Below are 26,212 nucleotides of genomic sequence, written 5' to 3' on the forward strand. Positions count from 1 at the left end.
ATGGGTTCTTCTAAGCAGTTGTCTAGAAATCTGAAACTGAAAATAGTTGATGCTCACAAAGCTGGAGAAGACTATAAGAAGATAGCAAAATGTTTTCAGATGTCAATATCCTCTGTTCGGAATGTAATTAAGAAATGGCAGTCATCAGGAACAGTGGAAGTTAAAGCAAGATTTGGAAGACCAAGAAAAATATCAGACAGAACAGCTCGCAGGATTGTGAGAAAAACAATTCAAAACCCACGTTTGACTCCAGAAAGATCTGGCAGACACTGGAGTTGTGGTACACTATTCCACTATAAAGAGATACTTGTACAAATATGGTCTTCATGGAAGAGTCATCAGAAGAAAACCTCTTCTACGTCCTCACCACAAAAATCAGCATTTGAACTTTGCAAATGAACATATAGACAAGCCTGATGCATTTTGGAAACAAATTCTGTGGACCGATGAGGTTAAAATTGAACTTTTTGGCAGGAATGAGCAAAGTTATGTGGAGAAGAAGGGGAACAGAATTTAATGAAAAGAACCTCTGTCCAACTGTTAAGCATGGGGGTGGATTAATCATGCTTTGGGGTTGTATTGCAGCCAGTGGCACAGGGAACATCTCATGAGTAAAAGGAAAAATGGATTCAATAAAATTTCAGTAAATTTTGGATGCTAACTTGATGCCATCTGTGAAAAAGCTGAAGTTAAAGAGAGGATGGCTTCTACAAATGGATGATGGTCCTAAACAGACCTCAAAATCCACGGGGGATTACATCAACAGGTGTAAACTGAAGGTTTTGCCATGGCCTTCATAATCTCCTGACCTCAACATAATTGAAATTCTATGGATAGACCTTAAAAGAGCAGTGCGTGACAGACAGCCCAGAAATATCAAAGAATTGGAAGACTTTTGTAAGGAAGAATGGGAAGTATACCTCAAACAAGAATTGAAAGACTCTTGGCTGGCTACAAAAAGCGTTTACAAGCTGTGATACTTGCCAAAGGGGGCAGTACAAGATATTAACTCTGCAGAGTGCCCAAACTTTTGCAGACACCATTTTTTTTTCTGTTATTTTGAAAGTGTAAATGAAAGTGGAAATAAAATCTAACTTTTGTTGACATATTATAAGAATGTCTAATCTGTAATTTGATGCCTTTTGGAGATTTTTCCATCTTTCCTTGGCTTCTTTATGCATATTAATACAAATTTTTACCTGGGGTGCCCAAACTTTTGATCCCCACTTTAAATGTACGTCCTGGTGCGGGAAGTCCATTTACGTCCGTTGTCGTTAAGGGGTTAATGTCATCCGTTTGCATCAGTTTTTTCAATCCTTTTTTTGATCTGTTTTTACTTCTGAGCATGCTCAGAACAAAAAAAATATTGTTTTTTCTGGTTTATTAACTGAACAATAATGGATCCAAAGGATAACATCTGTTTGCATCCGTAATTGTCCGTTTTTTTAAAGTCCGTTTTTATTTTTGACGGGAGTAGAACGGGACGGGTCTAGACGGCCGTGTGAATGCAGCCTAAGAAAACTTGATGTACAGCCAGATAACTTGTGCAAATAGAGCTTGAAGTTTATTCCAACATCACATACAGGTACAGGTGTGGACTTGCGGAAGTGGGTTCAAAAACTATACACGATGAGAAAATGAGCCAACAAGAATCACTTGCTGACTCCGGTCACCTCATTGAAATAAATGCGGTATGGCACAGGTACCGGTGATGGTGGGTCGTCTGTTTTGAAATTCCCCTTCCACATGCCCCAAATGTGGTGTGAATGCAGCCTAAAACCCCACAGAGTCTTGGTCAGGAGCTGTCTGCGTTTTTTGCCTGTTCTTGCTATTTGCAGACGCTCCCTTATGTGCATATGCACATTCAGTCACTAAAACAGTGTTTACCTACCAGTGTGCCTCAAGTTGTTGCAAAACTACAACTCCCAGCATGCCCGGACAGCTTTCAGCTGTCCGGGAATGCTGGGAGTTGTAGTTTTGCAACAGCTGGAGGCACACTGGTAGGGAAACACTGCACTAAACGATAAAGACAAGCCTCTGGCTTCACCTCCTGTGTATGTAAATGTGTACACCTCCTCTTTGGATGACTAGAGAAGGACTACAAGGTTCAGCCAGCCTCAGCAAGTAGACTGTAAGACTTTTATGTCCTGTAACTGAGTGGATGAAGGAATACGTGCAGCACAGTGATGGGGAGGGAGCAGGACATGCGACTTCCTAGAAAAGTAGGGAGGTGTGAACTGGTGTTTATCTGATGCTGGGGGGCTCTCCCTTCCTTCTTTCCCCACACGTCCCCTATGTCTGTATACAGCAAAGTTTCTGAGAGGACGGACTCCCCCCCTGCTCCACTCTTCAATGGCCAGGAACAGCCAATCCCTTCCTCATCCTGGCCGCCGGCCGACCTTTCAGCACACAGAGAGGGAAGGCGGCTAAGCCCCTGACTGGAGCCAGACCAATGCAAAGAGTGCGAGCTCCGGGGAGGGGGAGGGGCGCTGCTGGCTCGTCTGTGGACAGCCTGATGTACCAGCACTAGAAGGGCTCCACAGCCAGTGACAGAGGCAGCACAGCAACCATGAGTACCGTATATGATGTCATTGTCATCGGTGCAGGCATCTCAGGTAAGACTGTTCTTTGCTGTTTACCCGCCATTTGTCAGTACCAGCTCTACCCACATGAAGCCCATGCCCTCTTTATGACTATTATAGAGCTAGCTCCCAACTCCTGCTATGCTCAGCTACGGGAAATAGAAGTTTTGCAGTGAACTTGCTGGAACAGGCTGGCTGAACCTTGTAGTCCTTCTCCAGTCATCCAAGGTGGAGGTGTGCAGGGACGTGCTCTCCTATTTAGGAACTGAGATGGAGCCGTGGAGAAGCACGGTCTTTTAGTGACTGACAGCGCCTGCAGAGAAGGGAGCGTCTGCAAAGAGCAGCGACATGCAGAAACGCACACAGCTTCTGACCTAGGCACAGTGAGATTGGTCAGGATAGGATATAGCAGTGTGGTAATGGGTGTGTGGCGCAGGGCAGATGTTGTTGCCCTAGGGGCAGATGGTATTAACCCCTTGTGTTCATGACGCCAGGGCATGGTTTAGCCTTAAATACCACTGGATCCTGGGCTAGGCATGGGGAAAATGAAGACACCGACGCCAATACGGACAACAGTAGCTTTACTGAGGGTAGACAGTTGTTACAGTCTATGCAGTACAGCTAGGGCCCAAGGAGATGACCAGTGACACAGAGACCTCGCAGGTTTGCTGGGACTTGTAGTAGACAGGAGAATTTAGTACAGGCCACACTGGATAGACAGAAGACTTGACTTGACTGACAGGACTGTGACTTTAGCTTACTTTGCACCAGACTTGTGGCTGCAGGACTTGACTTAAAGGGGTATTCCAGGCCAAAACTTTTTTTTTTATTTATCAACTGGCTTCGAAAAGTTAAACAGATTTGTAAATTACTTCTATAAAAAAATCTTAATCCTTCCAATAGTTATGAGCTTCTGAAGTTGAGTTGTTGTTTTCTGTTTAACTGCTCTCTGATGACTCACGTCCCGGGAGCTGTTCAGTTCCTATGGGAATATTCTCCCATCATGCACAGCTCCCGGGACGTGACATCATCATTGAGCAGTTAGACAGAAAACTTCAGAAGCTAATAACTATTGGAAGGATTAAGATTTTTTAATAGAAGTAATTTACAAATCTGTTTAACTTTCCGGAGCCAGTTGATATATATAAAAAAAGGTTTTGCCTGGAATACCCCTTTAACCCCTTAATGACTCAGCCCATTTTGGCCTTAAGGACTCAGACAATTTAATTTTTACGTTTTCATTTTTTCCTCCTCGCCTTCTAAAAATCATAACTCTTTTATATTTTCATCCACAGACTAGTATGAGGGCTTGTTTTTTGCGCGACCAGTTGTCCTTTGTAATGACATAACTCATTATATCATAAAATGTATGGCGCAACCAAAAAACACTATTTTTGTGGGGAAATTAAAAAGAAAAACGCAATTTTGCTAATTTTGGAAGGTTTCGTTTTCACGCCGTACAATTTACGGTAAAAATGATGTGTGTTCTTTATTCTGAGGGTCAATACGATTAAAATGCTACCCATTATTACATACTTTTATATTATTGTTGTGCTTAAAAAAAATCATAAACTTTTTAACCAAATTAGTACGTTTATAATCCCTTTATTTTGATGACCTATAACTTTTTTATTTTTCCGTATAAGCGGCGGTATGAGGGCTCATTTTTTGCACCATGATCTGTACTTTTTTTTGATACCACATTTGCTTATAATAAACTTTTAATACATTTTTTATAATTTTTTTTTATAAAATGTATTAAAAAGTATCAATTTTGGACTTTTTTTTTTTTACGTTCACGCCGTTCACCGTACGGGATCATTAACATTTTATTTTAATAGTTCGGACATTTACGCACGCGGCGATACCAAATATGTCTATAAAATTTATTTTTTACGCTTTTTGGGGGTAAAATAGGAAAAAACGGGCGTTTAACTTTTTTATTGGGGGAGGGGATTTTTTACTTTTTTTTAACTTTAACTTTTACATTTTTTTTTACACTTGAATAGTCCCCATAGGGGACTATTCATAGCAATACCATGATTGCTAATACTGATCTGTTCTATGTATAGGACATAGAACAGATCAGTGTTATCGGCTATCTTCTGTTCTGGTCTGCTCGATCACAGACCAGAGCAGAAGACGCCGGGGGCCGGAAGCAGGAAGGTGAGGGGACCTCAGTGCGGCGTTCTGAATGATCGGATCCCCGCAGCAGCACTGCGGGCGATCCGATCGTTCATTTAAATCGCGCACTGCCGCAGATGCCGGGATCTGTATTGATCCCGGCACCTGAGGGGTTAATGGCGGACGCCCACGAGATCGCGGGCGTCGGCCATTGCCGGCGGGTCCCTGGCTGCGATTAGCAGCCGGGATCAGCCGCGCATGACACTGGCATCGCTCCGTTGCCCGCGGTTATGCACAGGACTTAAATGTACGTCCTGGTGCGTTAAGTACCACCGCACCAGGACGTACATTTACGTCCTGCGTCCTTAAGGGGTTAAATAAAATCTGTCAATAGTATCACCTGCACTAAACCTGTTTCACAGGCTTGTAGTGCGGGTGATGCTGATTAAAACGGTACTCACATTGTGTAGATTTGTCCAGCCGTTCCGCCACAAATTGCATTTTTCTATATATGCTAATGAGGGCCTTCGGGCACCCTGAGGTCATCTTCGCCGCTGCGCCCGGCTCATCAATATTCATTAACCCCATCCCTGCTTCTTCGGCCGTGTTATAGTACTGCGCATGCGCCGCTTACTGTCTCCTCTCGGAAGCGGCGTTCCCCTCGGCTTCACAGCTGCAGACGTCGTTGCACAGTAAGCGGCGCATGCACAGTACTATAACACGGCCCAAGGAGCAGGGAAGTGGTTTATGAATATTGAATAGCGGGCGAAGATGACGTCAGGATGCGCTAAGCTCGGATCGGAGCTCCGCCCATGCGCCAACATCCTCATTAGCATATATAAAAAACACAATTTGTGGAGGAATGGCTGGGCGAATCTACACAATTTGAGTACCGCTTTAATCAGCATCATCCGCACTACAAGCCTGTGTAAGGCTGGGTTCACACCACGTTTTCTTAAATTTATTAAAGATACAACACACAATATAATACACAACATATTTACATGGGGGAAACAACTGCAGGGGACACTGAGGGACACTGCCTGACAGTGCAGGAAAGGTATGGGGAAACACCATCCCATACTGGGTCACCACAAACTCCCCCTCTTAATTACAGTCGCCCTCGACACCCAGTCCTGGAGAGCGGAGGACCTAAGTGGCCACTTGGGCCGATGACAGTTCCTGGGACATTTTTGCACAATGTCCTTTCCAGGTCTGAGGAACATCAATGAAGAGGTGAAGATTTTTGACCTTGTAATCTCCATCTCGACACTCTCCAACAACTATATCCATAACAACTTTACGAGACATTTCAGATTGAGCTGCCTGAGGCTATCTACCCAATGACTTTGCTACTGGGGTCCCTTGGTTTGAAACACTTCCCCCCAGAACTCTATACATAGACTCCAAACATCATGTTACATTTACATTTGGTTAACTCTGTATCTACACGTGTTTTGAAGCTATCAGGAATACCTTCTGGCCAGTAAAGTATCCTGCAGACTGGGACAGGAGAAAACATCAGACATACTCATTATAGACATGGGTGGACTGAAAAATATGCAAGACTACAGTTCTATCTAATCAGTGACATTGGATAAGACTAAAGTAATAATAGTGTACTGACTACACTGGACTATGTTTGGTACTTAACTTTTATTTATGAGTTAATCTTTGTACCTTGCTGGGAGTTGTCCTTGGGTGGCATGAATGCTACAGAGGAAAGAATTTCCTCTGTAGTATTCAGCAGCTAGTAAGTACAGGAAGGATTAAGATTTTTTAATAGAAGTAATTTACAAATATGTTTAACTTTCTGCCACCAGTTGATTTAAAAGAAAAAAGGTTTTCACCGGAGTACCCCTTTAATACTATCATGCTCCATCCCAGTGGACACAGTGGCACAGTCTGAAACTCTATGTAACCAATATTATCAGAATGTTCAGTATACATTTGTATCACACTCTGCATGTATCGAGTAACTCCTGCGCTATATTGCTGTCACTGTGCTAGGACAGTAATGTACTTCAGTGTTTGCTGAAATGTACTCCAGTGTTTGCTGAAAATATTGGCTCACAAATTAACGTTATCACACTGACTTTTGTTCTTCATATTTTCCATGTACCCCCCTCCCCTTTGACCTTGTGACCCGGCGGTACATATGAGGTATTTCCTTAGTCGAGAGAAATTGGGTTACACATTTTGGGGGGCATTTTCTCCATTTACACTTGTAAAAATTCAAAAACTGGGTCTACAAGAACATGTTAGTTTAAAAAATGAAGATTTTGAATTTTCTCCTTCAATTTGCTGCTATTTATGTGACACAACTATAGGGTTAACAAACATTCTGAATATCATTTTTTATACTTTGATGGGTGCATTTTTTATAATGGGGTCATTTTTGGGGTATTTCTCGTATGAAGACCCCTCAAATCCACTTCAAAACTGAACTGGTGCCTGAAAAACTTTATGATGCAAACATAAAAAAGACATATTGTATATGTGAATCAATATATCATTTATTTGGTACGTCTATTTTCCTCACAAGCAGAGAGCTTCAAAGTTAGAAAAATTCTAAATTTTCAAATTTTTCATGAAATTTTGGAAATTTTCTCCAAGAAACGATGATAATATGATAAAGTAGAATATGTCACGAAAAAACTATCTTGGAATCAACTTCATAAGTAAATGCATCCCAGACTTATTAATGCTTAAAGTGACAGTGGTCAAATGTGCAAAAAATGCTCTGGTCCTTAAGGCCAAAATGACCTCGGTCCTTAAAGGGGTACTCCGCCCCTGGAATCTTAACCCCTATCCAGAGGATAGGGGATAAGATGTTAGATCGCCGCGGTCCCGCTGCTGGGGACCCCGGGGATCGCCGCTGCGGCACCCCGCCATCATTACTGCACAGAGCGAGTTCGCTTTGTGCGTAATGACGGGCGATACAGGGGCCGGAGCAGCGTGATGCCATGGCTCCGCCCCTCATGACATCACGGCCTGTCCCCTTAATGCAAGTCTATGGCAGGGGGCGTGACGACCTCTACGCCCCCTCCCATAGACTTGTATTGACGGGGGCGGGCCGAGACGTCACGAGGGGTGGAGCCGTGACGTAACGATGCTCCGGCCCCAGTATTGCCTGTCATTACGTGCAGAGCGATCTTGCTCTGCGCAGTAATGATAGCGGGGTGCTGCAGTAGCGATCCCCGGGATCCACAGCAGCGGGACCCCGGCAATCTGACATCTTATCCCCTATCCTTTGGATAGGGGATAAGATGTCTAGGGGCGGAGTACCCCTTTAAGGGGTTAAGGATGCCACTTGTTTTTACCTTAAAGGAAAACTGTCATCCTGTTCATCCCACAATAAACCCAATACACCGGATTACAGTGTGGGTGAACAGGAGACTGATGACTAATATACATACTAGGGATCGACCGATTATCGATATGGCCGATATTATCGGCCGATAATCACGATTTTGGGCATTATTGGTATCGGCAATTACCTTGCCGATAAGCCGATAATGCTCCGCCCGCACCGCGACCGCCACCTCCCCGACCCGCCGCACCGCACCCCCGACCCACCGCACTGCGTCGCACCCCCCACCGTGATGCTGGGCGGTTTACCGGTATGGATTTTTGCCCATACCGCTATACCGGTTTGGCCCACCCTCCGAGTCAATAAAAAAATTAAACTTACCCGGGGGTGGTCCGGGCCATCCATCCTTCCTTCCTGTAGTGTCCGGGGGCGTTTCGGGTGAAGAGTGAACCGGTCCGGGCTGTCCTTCTTCTCCGGCGGTCATCTTCTCCACTCCGGGCAGGCTCCGGCCTAGTACACTGCATAGACGCCGCTAGGCTGTGACGTCAGGTGCGTCGCTGCGCACGGGCTTCACTGTGCAGCGGCGTCTATACAGCGTACTAGGCCTGAGCCTGCCTAGAGTGGAGAAGATGACCGCCGGAGAAGAAGGACAGCCCGGACCGGTTCACTCTTCACCCGGAACGCCCCCGGACACTACAGGAAGGAAGGATGGATGGCCCGGACCACCCTGACAGGTAGGGGGAGAGAAGCGGGTGGCGGCGGCGGCCTATGGCCCCGCAAAAGCCACTGCAGATCATTGATTTAAAGCGCCCGATTTAAATCAATGATCTGCAGCGGTGTCGCAGGGGGTTAAATAGCCGATAACTTATACCGGAATATCGGTATAAGTTATCGGCTATCGGCCCTAACCTGCACCGATTATCGGTATCGGCCCTAAAAAAACGATATCGGTCGATCCCTAATACATACTAGGGATCGACCGATATTGATTTTTTAGAGCCGATACCGATAACCTGTGAACTTTCAGCCCGATAGCCGATAACTTATACCGATATTCCCCCCTTGTAGACAGCAGGCCCCATCCCCTTGTAGACAGCAGCCCCCCCTCCTCTTGTAGACAGCTCATCTGCGGCTGTCCTCGGGTGTTGCTGCTCCGCTGTCCCGCTCTCTCGATCGCATCATGGCGTTCTATGGAAGAGCATGTGACATACACGTCACTCTGCTTCCTCCGTAGCGTTATGCTGTGCGCAGGGGAGGAGGAGTGACGTGTGTGTCACATGCTCCTCCATAGGACGCCATGATGCGATCGGGAGAACGGGACAGCGGAGCAGGGCCGCACAGCAGCAGGTATCGGGGGCGCATGCGCTGGACACATTATTGACAAGGTTAGATGCCAATATCAATAACTTAAAAAATCGTGAATATCGGCCGATAATATCGGCCAATCCCATAATCGGTCGATCCCTAATACATACCTTCAGTCCTGCACCCTGTCCCTCTGAAGATCGGCTTCTATCTGCTCTGAATTGCATGCTGGAGGCGGCCTGCCGGCTGAATTTGAATATTCATGGTTGCTGGTCACGTGAGCGCTCAGACACGCTTAGCGACGCGATTCTTCTGAGATAGTTTTTTTCGTGACATATTGTACTTTATATTAGTGGTAAATCTTTGTTTATTCATGCTGCATTTTTTGTGAAAAATTCCAAAATATTGTGAAAACTTTGAAAATGTATGGCATTTTTTATTGCATACCCTGTGGTGGCCATGAATGGTAAAAATTATGTTATTTTTATTCTGTGGGTCAGTATGATTATGGCGATACCCAATTTATATACTGTAGCTTTTTTATGTTCTTTTTTTCTTTTCTCTACAAAATCCTTTTTTCCCCTGTTGTCATGTTCTGACAGCCATAACTTTTTTATTTTTCATATAAGCGCATTGTGTGAGGGCTTATTTTTTGTGGGACAAGCTGTACTAATTGGTATCATTTTTGCGATTCAGGCTACCTTTGGATCTTTTTTTATTCCACATTTTGGATCAAAATGTTCTTTTTTGTGTTTTTTTTTGTTTTATTTTTATTTTATGGTGATCACCATGTGGAATAAAGGCCATTATCGCTTTATAGTACTATTCATTATGCATGTGGCAATACCTATTATGTATAGGTTTGGCCATTTTCTTATTCTTTTTCTTTTTTTTTTTGGGGGGGGGGGGGGTGATAATATAGGGTTTTATTGGGAAAGGAGCATTTATTTATAAAAAATGTTTACACTTTATTGATTTTATTTAAAAACCTTTTATGTTTTAACTTTTTACAGGTTATATTATGCTGCAGTACATCTGCATACTGCATCACAGTATAACTGTCAGTATACACTGACATACAGCCTGTGTGATCCATCCTATAGCTGGACCTCACAGGCTGCCGTACTAGGCAGACAGGAGGCTATTAGCTCGCATCGCCATTGGTGAACAAGGGAAGCCCCCTCCCCTGTCAACCCCATAGATTCTGTGATTCAGGAATGATCACAGCATCTATGGGGTTAGTGCTGCCGAGACCGGCGCTATCCCGGTCTTGGCAGCGGCGGGACTCTGGCGGTGAATGACAACCGGGTCCCGACAGCAATCTCCTGCAACGCATCGCGCTGAGCAGGATATCAGCAGAATGTATGCACAGTCCATCCAGTTGCGCTAACATGTTAGCAACTGGGACATATGCATACGTCCTATGGCGGGAAGGGGTTAAAGAATGACAGAGGGTGGAACATTTTGGGGAAAACAAACCAGTTATTGACGCAAGAACTAACAACAGACTGAGGCCATACCCCTGGACTCTTAAGTAATCTCTTCTGTTTGTAACAAAACCCAATATTATTTCTTTGGCTTATCTTGAATGGGCACAGCCATGGAAAAAAAAAAACTTTTGAAATGTCATAGGCCCAGATTTATCAAACTGTGGGAGAGAAATAATAGTGATTTTTCCCACAGTAACCAATGACAACTCAGGTTTTACTTTGCCAGAGCTCGTTAGCTGAGCTGTGATTGGTTGCTGTGGGAAAATCACTCTATTTTTCTCTTACACAGTTTGATTATTCTGGGCCATAGAGCCGAGAAAAGTGTGTGCTTAACATGTTCCCTCCTGGCCCTGTGTCACAAGACCAGGACAGACTCAAATGTAAGTCTATGAAGCCATCCTGGTCCTACTGACAGAGTAGCATTTTTTCTGCGTTTGTTCTTGTGGTCAGTCAGGTACTAAGCACTCAGACCCCAAACCATTGACATCCTTGGATGATGTATTCTCTTCACCCCTCCTACGCATAGATGTCTTGATGTAACATCAGTACTCCGGCGAAAAATAAATTATCCCCTATCCACAGGATCTACGCTCGCTTCATAGACTGCGGGTCCCCACTGCTAATGGTGGAAATTGGCAATTATGCTGATGCCTGCTATTAACACTTCAGATGCTTTATCGGGGGCTTACAGAGACTTATCACACCAACTGCAGCGCAAACCTGGGAGTCCAATGTATCAAGATGGTGCCCGGAGTTCCGTTCATCTGCTCCATGGTCAACTCTGGTGATCTTCTTTTATGGTCTCCCTACAGGAAGACCATTATGTAGATCACCAATATTACTGATTAGTGCTATTCCTATGTATAGCACTGAACATTATAAGCAATCAAAATATTGCTGTATATAGTCCTTTGTGGGGAATTAAAATATGTAAAAAAAAAAAAAAAGTTTTCATAAATGTGAATAAGCCCCTCCCCCAATAAAAAGTCAAATAAAAAAAACAAGTGTTTTTAGCATGCACCATTTTAGGGTACACATATATATGTATATATTAGAGCTGGGCGGTATGACCAAAAATGTGTATCATGGTATTTTTGTAAGTTATGGCGGTTCCACTGTATTTAACAGTATTTTCCACCCCCCCCCCCAATCATGTGACCCGTGGGCGCTGCTTCTCCCCCCCCCCCCCTCCGGTTTATCAGCCTAGCGCTGCGCTGTCCCCCATATCGGGGGAACTAATAGTCACCCGCGAGCGCTGCTTTCCCCCCCCACAAATAATTTTCAGCCACTGCGCTGTAGTGTACTATCCTGTGCCCGGGCTCCCGGTCCATCCGCTGCGGTCCTGGGGGTGGGAACGTCACAGAGCCGTCAGCCTATCACTGGCCACAGCTATTTCTCACCTCGGCCGGTGATAGGCTGAGCCCACTGTCATGTAAGGAGCTTGCCGGTCAATACCTGCTAAAGTAATGGTTTTGGTAACCCATCTGGCTAGAGTTGCGGAAAAAACTGGATGATGCGGACTGCAGTAAGATATGAGTAATTGAGGCATTTAAAGGGGTACTCCGCTGCTCACCGTTTGGAACAAACTGTTCCGAATGCTGGAGCCAACGCCGGGAGCTCGTGATGTCATAGCCCCACCTCCTCATGACTTCATGCCCCACCCCCTCAATTCAAGTCTATGGGAGGGGGTGTGACGGCTGTCATGCTATGATATCACAAGCTCCTGGGCATCGGCTCCAGTGTTCGGAACAGTTTGTTCCAAACGCTGAGCAGGGGAGTACCCCTTTAAGGATTCCTGAATGGTTCTGTTTTATGTTCATAGGCTTCTAAGCATTTGACTACACAAGTTTTTCTGATGGGGAAAACTCGGATAAAAAAAACTGAGTGAAGGTTTGTTTTCTTACGTCTATGTATAAAAAAATTTACTCCTTGAGGGGAATATTGTCTTCGAGTTATATCTAAAGCTCGAACATTTGAAATCCTTTTAAAAGAGATGAGACATAAAAGAACAGTTATTTTAAAAGATAACAATTTTAAAGAGAGAGAATCATTACCACCCCAAATAGATTTTTTCCTAAAAAACGTGGTTTCCTCTTTATGGTCGGCTTTTACATACATGATGTATCAGATAAAAATGAGCCGACCATAAAGAGGAAACCACGTTTTTTAGGAAAAACGAAAGGGAAGGAGAAACAACAAAAATCCTCAACGGAAAGCAGAGAAATAGAGACTACTACAGACTAGAGCGACGCAACAAAAAAGAAGAAAGAAAAAGAAAAAACAAAAAGCTAAATCAGGACTTAATAGTCAACATTTCTAAACATGAATTAACCCCTGCAGAAACATCAGTACTAAACCGAGGCTTAGGCTTCGTACCCACTTTTGAGAAGGACCTATTTGATTTTATAGTAGACCTTTTCAAATTTGGAAGGAACATTAAAATGAAAATGTTTATGCATGATAAAAAAAATATGGGGATAGAGAAAAAATGGGGAATGTATTAGAAATTCCGGAGAAATTAAGAAAAAAATTGAGTTTTGTGCCAGACTGCTGCGACAGTCTGCTGCGGTTGAAGCTTTTTTGCAGACCGTGTCAGACGAGGTCTCTAAAAAATGGAATATTGTGAAAAAATTCCGTCCGAACGTCTCTAAAGAAGAACGTATGGCTGTCTCTTCCCTTGGCGATGACCCCTCCCTTGTCATCAAGAGAGCTGATAAGGGGGGGGGGGGGGGGATCGTTCTGATGGATAGAAACAGCTATATTGAAGAAGCAAGAAAACAATTATCTGATCAGAAAACATATAAATTATTAAAAAAAGACCCAACAGTTGAATTAAGAAAGAAAATTGACAGCTTTGTAAACGAAGCAAAAGAGGAGGGGATTATTTCTCAAAAATTTCCTACTATATTAAATGTAGAATTTCCTAGAATTCCCATTCTGTATTTGCTGCCAAAAATCCACAAGGATCACGATAGACCCCCGGGGCGCCCCATAGTGTCGGGGATGGGGTCACTCCTGGAGCCTCTCGCGATCCTTGTGGATAGTTATCTCCAACCAGAAGTAAAAAAACTAGACAGATGCTTGCAAGATACAAGCCACTTCATACGTGAATTAAGGGACTTGGATGCATCCAGCGTGACACTTTTATGCACGCTGGATGTACAGAGTCTTTATACAAATATTCAGCAACAAGAGGGGAAACATTGTATTTACGAAATATTGAGTAGAAACACGAAATTAAGTAATCGCATGATATCTTTCTTAATGGGACTTTTGGATTTCGTTTTGGTTGAGAATTACTTTAGATTTGACCCAGAGTGCGATGGTACATCGATGGGGTTTCCAGTTTAGCAAACATATTTTTTGAAGAAAAAAAATATTTTTTCAGGCACTGATTCCCACAGCATGGACACACCGAAAACATGGATGCTCTATGTGGACGATGTGTTCATGCTGTGGGACAAATCAGAAGAAGCACTGCTGGAGTTTGTAGATAAACTTAACAAGAAACATCCATCAATTAAATTTACCGTACTTTAAAGTATAACAAATTCAATATACAATATCTAGATGTGGTAATAAAAAAGATAACACATTTGAGATTACATTGTATGTTAAAAAAAAAACTGATAAGAACAATTTGTTACATAGAGACAGTTATCATAATCCAGCAGTTTTTAAGGGACTCCCCAAAAGTCAATTTATCCGTACTAGAAGAATTACAAGTAATGATAGAGAGTATGAAAAAAACGCAGACTGTTTAATAAAGAAATTTGTAGAAAGAGGTTATAAAAGAAAGGCGATTGAGAGAGTTAAGAGGTGACGGCAATGAATAGAGACGATCTATTAAAGAAAAAAAAGAAAGAAGAAAATTTGAATAAACGCATAATGTATATTGGTACTTATGACAAACATGCTAAATTGGTAAAACAAACAGTGAACAAGTACTGGGGACTACTGGGGGCAGACCCCAAATATGAAAGTCTGTTCAGAGACCCCCCTATATTTGTGTACAGTAAAGGAAAAACACTTATTAACAAATTAATAAGAGGGGATATTTCAAAAAAAAAAAAGTAAAAGTGAACTGCATCAGATGTGCCGATCCACTGGGAGATGTGGTGATCCTGCTGGTACTTCTTCTGCTGGACTCACCTAAGTAAATTCCAAGCCAGGCCCCACTTTAACCACTCAAGGACACAGCCCATTTGCCCTTGGGACACAGGAAAATTCAAATTTTGCAACATTTTGGGGGTTTTGTTTTTATGCAGTGATGTTTATGGTTAAAATATTAGTTTATCTTTATTCTGTAGGTTAAAGGAGTAGTCCAGTGGTTATTCAGTGGTGAGCAACTTATCCCCTATCCTAAGGATAGGGGATAAGTTGCAGATCGCGGGGGGTCCGACCCCTGGGGCCCCCCGCGATCTCCTGTACGGAGCCCCGACAGCCCGCTGGAAGGGGGCATGTCGACCTCCGCACGAGGCGGCGGCCGACACGCCCCCTCAATACAACTCTATGGTAGAGCCGGAGCGCTTCCTTCGGCAATCTCCGGCTCTGCCATAGAGATGTATTGAGGGGGCGTGTCGGCCGCCGCCTCGTGCGGGGGTCGACACCCGCTATCTCGGCGGAGAGCCGGGGCCCCGTACAGAGAGATCGCAGGGGGCCCCAGCGGTCGGACCCCCCGCGATCTCAAACTTATCCCCTATCCTTAGGATAGGGGATACGTTTTTCACCACTGGACTACCCATTTAATGCAATTAAAATGATACCCAATTTAAAAAGCTTTTATAATATTGCTCTTCTTTTATAAGAAGTCAAACTTTATTGTACAAAATTAGTATATTGAAAAATGTCCCCTTCTGAGCCCTATAACTTTTTTATTTTTCCGTATACGGGGATGTTTGAGGGCTAATTTTTCGCGCTGTGATCTGCAATTTTTATTGGTACCATTCTTGTTTTGATGTTTTTTTTTTAGATTTTTTATTGCTTCTAAGAATTTTTTTTATATAATATATGATGTGATTAGAAATTCATATTTTTGGACTTTGGTGTTTTTTTAAATGTTCACACCGATCACTGTACAGGATCATTAACATAATGTTTTTATGAACCAGACATTTACGCACCCGGCGATACCAAATAAGTTAATTTATTTACATTTTTTACTTATTTTTTAAAATAGGAAATTAGGGAAATTTTTATTTTTTTGGGGGGGGATGGACTACTTCACTTTTATAAAAAAAAAAATTTCATATTCAAAAAAACTTTATTAAAGGAAAAATAAAAGGGGTGTACAGGAAATAAAAAAGGGTTGGGTGGGAGTATGGATCAGAGCTTGAAAGGAATAAGCAATATGAATACAGCAGTAATACACAATCTCGGGTAAATAAGTTAGACAATAAAGTCATGGGGTTAGTACACATCAAATCCTTTCAGTCTGCAGGTTTGACTATACAGGGGGCACTTCCTAGGGGGAAGGGACCCGATTACATTACGCCCCACTAGTAACAATTGTATCAACAGAAATCAAAAAGGAGGCCAAGAAAAAGGAAAACGGCCAAACACTTAAACGTAGGAGAAAGGAAGAGGTATCCGGGAAATAAATCAAAAGGAAATAGAGCACAGAGAGGGAACAAAAAAACTGAGAAAAGAAGAGGGGAGGAAGGAGGGGGACCACCACCAGTGCCACTTAGGGAGGGTGGAAAGAACAGGATAGGGCCATGGGGGGGGGGGGGGGGGAGAGCAAAGGCAAGAGTCGCACAATTAGGCCAAGAGGGAAAGCACACGGTACTCAGGGGAGCCATCAAATTGCGACCAAGGGAACCAACAGACAAGAGACCGCTCAGTTACCAGCTGATTCAGCCACACTTTCCTCCATGCTATGAATAAGGTGCACCTTCTTGAACCAGTCAAGCGTCTAGGTATCACTCTACAGGCAGCCTTTGGCCTTAAGGACAATTTAATTTTTACATTTTCGTTTTTTCCTCCTCGCCTTCTAAAAATCATAACTCTTTTATATTTTCATTGCCAGACTAGTATGAGGGCTTGTTTTTTGCATGACCAGTTGTTCTTTGTAATGACATCACTCATTATATCATAAAATGTATGGCGCAACCAAAAAACACAATTTTTGTGGGGAAATTAAAAAGAAAAACGCGACTTTGCTAATTTTGGAAGGTTTCGTTTTCACGCCGTACAATTTACGGTAAAAATGACGTGTGTTCTTTATTCTGAGGGTCAATACGATTAAAATGATACCCATTATTATGTACTTTTATATTATTGTTGTGCTTAAAAAAATCACAAACTTTTTAACCAAATTAGTACGTTTATAATCCCTTTATTTTGATGACCTATAACTTTTTCATTTTTCCGTATAAGCGGCGGTATGAGGGCTCATTTTTTGTGCCATGATCTGTACTTTTTTTTTTACACCATATTTGCATATAAAAAACTTTTGTCCCGATTCGGCTTACAGGTTGTGGATCCACTGTGTCAGCGAGGGATTGGCGTGGACCGTGCTGGTGGACCGGTTCTAAGAGGCTACTGGTGTTCACCAGAGCCCGCCGCAAAGCGGGATGGTCTTGCTGCGGCAGTAGCAACCAGGTCGTATCCACTAGCAACGGCTCAACCTCGCTGACTGCTGAGAAGGCGTGGGACAGAAGGACTAGGCAGAGGCAAGGTCAGACGTAGCAGAAGGTCGGGGCAGGCGGCAAGGTTCGTAGTCAAGATGGATAGCAAGAGTTCAGGTAACACAGGCTTGGACAACACTAAACGCTTTCACTGGCACAAGGCAACAAGATCCGGCAAGGGAGTGCAGGGGAAGTGATCAGATATAGCCAGGGAGCAGGTGGAAGCCAATTAAGCTAATTGCGCCAGGCACCAATCATTGGTGCACTGGCCCTTTAAGTCTCAGAGAGCTGGCGCGCGCGCGCCCTAGAGAGCGGAGCCGCGCGCGCCAGCACATGACAGCAGGGGACCGGGACGGGTAAGTGACTTGGGATGCGATTCGCGAGCGGGCGCGTCCCGCTGTGCGAATCGCATCCCCGACAGCCATGTCAGTGCAGCGCTCCCGGTCAGCGGGACCGACCGGGGCGCTGCAGGGAGAGAGACGCCGTGAGCGCTCCGGGGAGGAGTGGGGACCCGGAGCGCTAGGCGTAACAGTACCCCCCCCCTTAGGTCTCCCCCTTTTTTTGTCCGACAACTGCTTTACCTGGGACGAGGACACCGGGAGTGAATGGAGGGTTTCCTCAAAGGCAGGCAGTACAGCAGGAGTGGGAATGGGGAGGGAGGGCAGAAGGTGAAGCTTGGCACGGGGCAGGGTGACACAAGGACGGGGGCCATGAGGAGGCACTGAGGCTTGCCTGACGGGACTGGGAGGGGGGGGAGAGGCATCTCTTGTGGCAAGCAGAGTCCCAGTTCTTAATCTCCCCGGTGGTCCAGTCAAGGGTGGGAGAATGAAGCCGGAGCCATGGCAGACCGAGGAGGACCTCAGAGGTACAGTTGGGAAGGACGAAGAACTCAATCCTTTCGTGGTGGGGTCCAATGCACATTAAGAGGGGTTTTGTGCGGTAACGCACGGTGCAATCCAATCTGACTCCGTTGACCGCGGAAATGTAGAGCGGCTTGACGAGACGGGTCACCGGGATGCAGAATTTATTCACCAAAGACTCCAAAATAAAATTCCCAGAGGCACCAGAGTCCAAGCAGGCCACGGCTGAGAGGGAGGAGTTGGCTGAAGGAGAAATCCGCACGGGCACCGTGAGACGTGGAGAAGCAGACTTTGAACCAAGAGACGCCACACCCACGTGAGCTGGGTGCGTGCGTGCGTTTCCCAGACGTGGAGGACGAATAGGGCAATCCACCAAGAAATGCTCGGTACTGGCACAGTACAGACAAAGATTTTCTTCCCTACGGCGATTCCTCTCTTCCTGGGTCAGGCGAGACCGATCCACTTGCATGGCCTCCTCGGCGGGAGGCCCAGGCGTAGACTGCAAAGGATGCTGTGGGAGAGGTGCCCAGAGATCTAAGTCTTTTTCCTGGCGGAGCTCCTGATGTCTCTCAGAAAAACGCATGTCAATGCGGGTGGCCAAATGGATGAGTTCTTGCAGGTTGGCAGGAATCTCTCGTGCGGCCAGCACATCCTTGATGCTACTGGATAGGCCTTTTTTAAAGGTCGCGCAGAGAGCCTCATTATTCCATGATAATTCAGAAGCAAGAGTACGAAATTGGATGGCGTACTCGCCCACTGAAGAATTACCCTGGACCAGGTTCAGCAGGGCAGTCTCGGCAGAAGAAGCTCGGGCTGGTTCCTCGAAGACACTCCGGACTTCAGCGAAGAAGGACTGGACGGTGGCTGTGGCAGGATCATTGCGGTCCCAGAGCGGTGTGGCCCAAGACAAGGCCTTTCCTGAAAGAAGGCTCACTACGAATGCCACCTTAGACCGTTCTGTAGGAAACGAGTCCGACAACATCTCCATATGCAGGGAACATTGAGACAAAAATCCACGGCAGAGTCTAGAGTCCCCATCAAATTTGTCCGGCAGGGACAAGCGGAGGCTAGGAGCGGCCACTCGCTGCGGAGGAGGTGCAGGAGCTGGCGGAGGAGATTGTTGCTGCTGTAGCAGAGGCAGAAGTTGCTGTAACGTGGCGGTCATTTGCGACAGCTGCTGTCCTTGTTGGGCAATTTGCTGCGATTGCTGAGCGACCACCGTGGTAAGGTCAGCGAGACTTGGCAGCGGCACCTCAGCGGGATCCATGGCCGGATCTACTGTCCCGATTCGGCTTACAGGTTGTGGATCCACTGTGTCAGCGAGGGATTGGCGTGGACCGTGCTGGTGGACCGGTTCTAAGAGGCTACTGGTGTTCACCAGAGCCCGCCGCAAAGCGGGATGGTCTTGCTGCGGCAGTAGCAACCAGGTCGTATCCACTAGCAACGGCTCAACCTCGCTGACTGCTGAGAAGGCGTGGGACAGAAGGACTAGGCAGAGGCAAGGTCAGACGTAGCAGAAGGTCGGGGCAGGCGGCAAGGTTCGTAGTCAAGATGGATAGCAAGAGTTCAGGTAACACAGGCTTGGACAACACTAAACGCTTTCACTGGCACAAGGCAACAAGATCCGGCAAGGGAGTGCAGGGGAAGTGATCAGATATAGCCAGGGAGCAGGTGGAAGCCAATTAAGCTAATTGGGCCAGGCACCAATCATTGGTGCACTGGCCCTTTAAGTCTCAGAGAGCTGGCGCGCGCGCGCCCTAGAGAGCGGAGCCGCGCGCGCCAGCACATGACAGCAGGGGACCGGGACGGGTAAGTGACTTGGGATGCGATTCGCGAGCGGGCGCGTCCCGCTGTGCGAATCGCATCCCCGACAGCCATGTCAGTGCAGCGCTCCCGGTCAGCGGGACCGACCGGGGCGCTGCAGGGAGAGAGACGCCGTGAGCGCTCCGGGGAGGAGCGGGGACCCGGAGCGCTAGGCGTAACAGTACCCCCCCCTTAGGTCTCCCCCTTTTTTTGTCCGACAACTGCTTTACCTGGGACGAGGACACTGGGAGTGAATGGAGGGTTTCCTCAAAGGCAGGCAGTACAGCAGGAGTGGGAATGGGGAGGGAGGGCAGAAGGTGAAGCTTGGCACGGGGCAGGGTGACACAAGGACGGGGGCCATGAGGAGGCACTGAGGCTTGCCTGACGGGACTGGGAGGGGGGGGAGAGGCATCTCTTGTGGCAAGCAGAGTCCCAGTTCTTAATCTCCCCGGTGGTCCAGTCAAGGGTGGGAGAATGAAGCCGGAGCCATGGCAGACCGAGGAGGACCTCAGAGGTACAGTTGGGAAGGACGAAGAACTCAATCCTTTCGTGGTGGGGTCCAATGCACATTAAGAGGGGTTTTGTGCGGTAACGCACGGTGCAATCCAATCTGACTCCGTTGACCGCGGAAATGTAGAGCGGCTTGACGAGACGGGTCACCGGGATGCAGAATTTATTCACCAAAGACTCCAAAATAAAATTCCCAGAGGCACCAGAGTCCAAGCAGGCCACGGCTGAGAGGGAGGAGTTGGCTGAAGGAGAAATCCGCACGGGCACCGTGAGACGTGGAGAAGCAGACTTTGAACCAAGAGACGCCACACCCACGTGAGCTGGGTGCGTGCGTGCGTTTCCCAGACGTGGAGGACGAATAGGGCAATCCACCAAGAAATGCTCGGTACTGGCACAGTACAGACAAAGATTTTCTTCCCTACGGCGATTCCTCTCTTCCTGGGTCAGGCGAGACCGATCCACTTGCATGGCCTCCTCGGCGGGAGGCCCAGGCGTAGACTGCAAAGGATGCTGTGGGAGAGGTGCCCAGAGATCTAAGTCTTTTTCCTGGCGGAGCTCCTGATGTCTCTCAGAAAAACGCATGTCAATGCGGGTGGCCAAATGGATGAGTTCTTGCAGGTTGGCAGGAATCTCTCGTGCGGCCAGCACATCCTTGATGCTACTGGATAGGCCTTTTTTAAAGGTCGCGCAGAGAGCCTCATTATTCCATGATAATTCAGAAGCAAGAGTACGAAATTGGATGGCGTACTCGCCCACTGAAGAATTACCCTGGACCAGGTTCAGCAGGGCAGTCTCGGCAGAAGAAGCTCGGGCTGGTTCCTCGAAGACACTCCGGACTTCAGCGAAGAAGGACTGGACGGTGGCTGTGGCAGGATCATTGCGGTCCCAGAGCGGTGTGGCCCAAGACAAGGCCTTTCCTGAAAGAAGGCTCACTACGAATGCCACCTTAGACCGTTCTGTAGGAAACGAGTCCGACAACATCTCCATATGCAGGGAACTGTCACGATGCCGGCTGGCAGGTAGTGGACCCTCTGTGCCAGAGAGGGATTGGCGTGGACCGTGCTAGTGGACCGGTTCTAAGCCACTACTGGTTTTCACCAGAGCCCGCCGCAAAGCGGGATGGTCTTGCTGCGGCGGTAGTGACCAGGTCGTATCCACTAGCAACGGCTCACCTCTCTGGCTGCTGAAGATAGGCGCGGTACAAGGGAGTAGGCAGAAGCAAGGTCGGACGTAGCAGAAGGTCGGGGCAGGCAGCAAGGATCGTAGTCAGGGGCAACGGCAGAAGGTCTGGAAACACAGGCAAGGAACACACAAGGAACGCTTTCACTGGCACTAAGGCAACAAGATCCGGCAAGGGAGTGCAAGGGAAGTGAGGTAATATAGGGAAGTGCACAGGTGAAAACCCTAATTGGAACCACTGCGCCAATCAGCGGCGCAGTGGCCCTTTAAATCGCAGAGACCCGGCGCGCGCGCGCCCTAGGGAGCGGGGCCGCGCGCGCCGGGACAGAACAGACGGGGAGCGAGTCAGGTAGGGGAGCCGGGGTGCGCATCGCGAGCGGGCGCTACCCGCATCGCGAATCGCATCCCGGCTGGCAGCAGGATCGCAGCGCCCCGGGTCAGAGGACGTGACCGGAGCGCTGCAGCGGAGGGAGTGAAGCGAGCGCTCCGGGGAGGAGCGGGGACCCGGAGCGCTCGGCGTAACAGTACCCCCCCCCTTGGGTCTCCCCCTCTTCTTGGAGCCTGAGAACCTGAGGAGCAGACTTTTGTCAAGGATGTTGTCCTCAGGTTCCCAGGATCTCTCTTCAGGACCACAACCCTCCCAGTCTACTAAAAAAAAATTTTTCCCTCTGACCTTTTTGGCAGCCAAAATTTCCTTGACCGAGAAGACGTCCGAGGAGCCGGAAACAGGAGTGGGAGGAACAGATTTGGGAGAAAAACGGTTGAGGATGAGTGGTTTGAGAAGAGAGACGTGAAAGGCATTAGGGATACGAAGAGAAGGAGGAAGAAGAAGTTTATAAGAGACAGGATTAATTTGACACAAAATTTTGAAAGGACCAAGATAGCGTGGTCCCAACTTGTAGCTAGGGACACGGAAGCGGACATATTTAGCGGAGAGCCATACCTTGTCTCCAGGGGAAAAAACGGGGGGAGCTCTTCTTTTCTTATCCGCGAACCTCTTCATGCGTGAAGAAGCCTGTAAGAGAGAATTTTGGGTCTCTCTCCATATAATGGAAAGGTCACGAGAAATTTCATCCACAGCGGGCAGACCAGAGGGCAAGGGGGTAGGGAGGGGGGGAAGAGGGTGACGGCCGTACACCACGAAAAATGGGGATTTGGAGGAAGATTCAGAGACCCTGAAGTTATACGAAAATTCGGCCCATGGAAGGAGATCTGCCCAGTCATCCTGGCGGGAGGAAACAAAATGTCGCAAATAATCACCCAGGATCTGGTTAATTCTTTCTACTTGTCCATTGGACTGGGGATGATATGCAGAGGAAAAATTTAATTTAATCTTGAGTTGTTTACAGAGAGCCCTCCAGAATTTAGACACGAATTGGACCCCTCTATCCGAGACAATCTGCGTAGGCAACCCGTGAAGACGAAAAATGTGTACAAAAAATTGTTTAGCCAACTGAGGCGCAGAAGGAAGACCAGGAAGAGGGATGAAATGTGCCATTTTGGAGAATCGATCAACGACCACCCAAATAACGGTGTTGCCACGGGAAGGGGGTAAATCAGTAATAAAATCCATACCAATCAGAGACCAAGGCTGTTCGGGGACAGGCAGAGGATGAAGAAAACCAGCGGGCTTCTGGCGAGGAGTTTTATCCCGGGCACAGATAGTGCAGGCTCGCACAAAGTCCCCAACATCCGTCTCCAGAGTCGGCCACCAATAGAAGCGGGAGATGAGTTGCACAGATTTCTTGATGCCCGCATGACCTGCGAGATGGGAGGAGTGACCCCATTTGAGGATTCCGAGGCGTTGGCGTGGAGAAACAAAGGTCTTTCCTGGAGGAGTCTGCCTGATGGAGGCAGGAGAAGTGGAGATCAGGCAGTCAGGTGGAATGATGTGTTGCGGAGGGAGATCAACTTCTGAGGCATCCGAGGAACGAGAGAGAGCATCGGCCCTAATGTTCTTATCGGCAGGACGAAAGTGAATCTCAAAATTAAATCGGGCAAAGAACAGAGACCACCGGGCCTGGCGAGGATTCAGCCGTTGGGCCGACTGGAGGTAGGAGAGGTTCTTGTGGTCGGTGTAGATAATAACAGGAAATCTTGATCCCTCCAGCAGATGCCTCCATTCCTCAAGTGCTAATTTAATGGCTAGAAGCTCTCGATCCCCGATGGAGTAGTTCCTCTCCGCAGGAGAGAAGGTCCTAGAGAAAAAACCACAAGTGACAGCATGCCCGGAAGGATTTTTTTGTAGAAGAACAGCTCCAGCTCCTACTGAGGAGGCATCAACCTCCAATAGGAAGGGTTTGGAAGGGTCAGGTCTGGAGAGCACGGGAGCCGAAGAAAAGGCAGACTTGAGTCGTTTAAAGGAGTCTTCTGCTTGAGGAGGCCAGGACTTGGGATCAGCATTTTTCTTGGTTAAAGCCACGATAGGAGCCACAATGGTAGAAAAATGTGGAATAAATTGCCTGTAATAATTGGCGAACCCCAAAAAGCGTTGGATAGCACGGAGTCCGGAGGGGCGTGGCCAATTTAAGACGGCAGAGAGTTTGTCTGGATCCATCTGTAGTCCCTGGCCAGAGACCAAATATCCTAGAAAAGGAAGAGATTGGCATTCAAACAGACATTTCTCAATTTTGGCATAGAGTTGGTTGTCACGAAGTCTCTGAAGAACCATACGGACATGCTGGCGGTGTTCTTCTAGATTGGCAGAAAAAATTAGGATATCGTCCAGATATACCACAACACAGGAGTATAACAGATCACGAAAAATTTCATTGACAAAGTCTTGGAAGACGGCAGGGGCATTGCACAGTCCAAAGGGCATGACCAGATACTCAAAGTGTCCATCTCTGGTGTTAAATGCCGTTTTCCACTCGTCCCCCTCTCTGATGCGGATGAGGTTATAGGCGCCTCTTAAGTCCAATTTAGTGAAGATGTGGGCACCTTGGAGGCGATCAAAGAGTTCAGAGATGAGGGGTAAGGGGTAGCGGTTCTTAACCGTGATTTTATTAAGACCGCGGTAGTCAATGCAAGGACGTAGGGAGCCATCTTTTTTGGACACAAAGAAAAATCCGGCTCCGGCAGGAGAGGAGGATTTACGGATAAAGCCCTTTTTTAGATTCTCCTGGACGTATTCGGACATGGCAAGAGTCTCTGGGGCAGAGAGAGGATAAATTCTGCCCCGGGGTGGAGTAGTACCCGGGAGGAGGTCGATAGGGCAATCATAAGGCCTGTGAGGAGGTAGAGTCTCAGCTTGTTTTTTGCAGAAAACATCCGCGAAATCCATATAGGCCTTAGGGAGACCGGTTACTGGAGGAACCACAGAGTTACGGCAAGGGTTACTGGGAACCGGTTTTAGACAGTTCTTGGAACAAGAGGACCCCCAACTCTTGATCTCCCCAGTGGACCAATCCAGGGTTGGGGAATGAAGTTGAAGCCAGGGAAGTCCAAGGAGAATCTCCGAGGTGCAATTGGGGAGGACCAAAAGTTCAATCCTCTCATGATGAGATCCGATGCTCATAAGAAGGGGCTCCGTGCGGAAACGTATGGTACAGTCCAATCTTTCATTATTTACACAATTGATGTAGAGGGGTCTGGCGAGACTGGTCACTGGGATGTTGAACCTGTTGACGAGAGAGGCCAAAATAAAATTTCCTGCAGATCCAGAGTCCAAGAAGGCCACTGTAGAGAAGGAGAAGGCAGAGGCAGACATCCGCACAGGCACAGTAAGACGTGGAGAAGCAGAGTAGACATCAAGGACTGTCTCACCTTTGTGCGGAGTCAGCGTACGTCTTTCCAGGCGGGGAGGACGGATAGGACAATCCCTCAGGAAGTGTTCGGTACTAGCACAGTACAGGCAGAGGTTCTCCATACGGCGTCGTGTCCTCTCTTGAGGTGTCAGGCGAGACCGGTCGACCTGCATAGCCTCCACGGCGGGAGGCACAGGAACAGATTGCAGGGGACCAGAGGAGAGAGGAGCCGAGGAGACGAAACGCCTCGTGCGAACAGAGTCCATATCTTGGCGGAGTTCCTGACGCCTTTCAGAAAAACGCATGTCAATTCGAGTGGCTAGGTGAATAAGTTCATGTAGATTAGCAGGAATTTCTCGTGCGGCCAGAACATCTTTAATGTTGCTGGATAGGCCTTTTTTGAAGGTCGCGCAGAGGGCCTCATTATTCCAGGACAATTCAGAAGGAATTGTACGGCATACTCGCCAACGGAAGAATTACCCTGGACCAGGTTCAACAGGGCAGTCTCAGCAGAAGAGGCTCGGGCAGGTTCCTCAAAGACACTTCGGATTTCCGAGAAGAAGGAGTGTACAGAGGCAGTGACGGGGTCATTGCGGTCCCAGAGCGGTGTGGCCCATGACAGGGCTTTTCCGGACAGAAGACTGACTACGAAAGCCACCTTAGACCTTTCA

The 26,212-nt window shown here is 47.1% G+C and overlaps 1 protein-coding gene across 1 annotated transcript in view; it reads left to right on the plus strand.

Moving 5' to 3' along the window:
* The first annotated feature begins 2,166 nt into the window (after nt 1-2,166).
* Nucleotides 2,167-26,212, plus strand: part of LOC130356502 (amine oxidase [flavin-containing] A-like) — a 108,033-nt gene continuing 83,987 nt past the window's right edge. The window contains exon 1 of the mRNA XM_056558165.1: nt 2,167-2,615. Within this exon, the coding sequence (XP_056414140.1) occupies nt 2,570-2,615 (46 nt within the window). The 5' untranslated portion in view covers nt 2,167-2,569. The remainder of the gene's footprint in view (nt 2,616-26,212) is intronic.

Source organism: Hyla sarda, chromosome 2 (assembly GCF_029499605.1).
Source record: "Hyla sarda isolate aHylSar1 chromosome 2, aHylSar1.hap1, whole genome shotgun sequence".
Taxonomy (NCBI): domain Eukaryota; kingdom Metazoa; phylum Chordata; class Amphibia; order Anura; family Hylidae; genus Hyla; species Hyla sarda.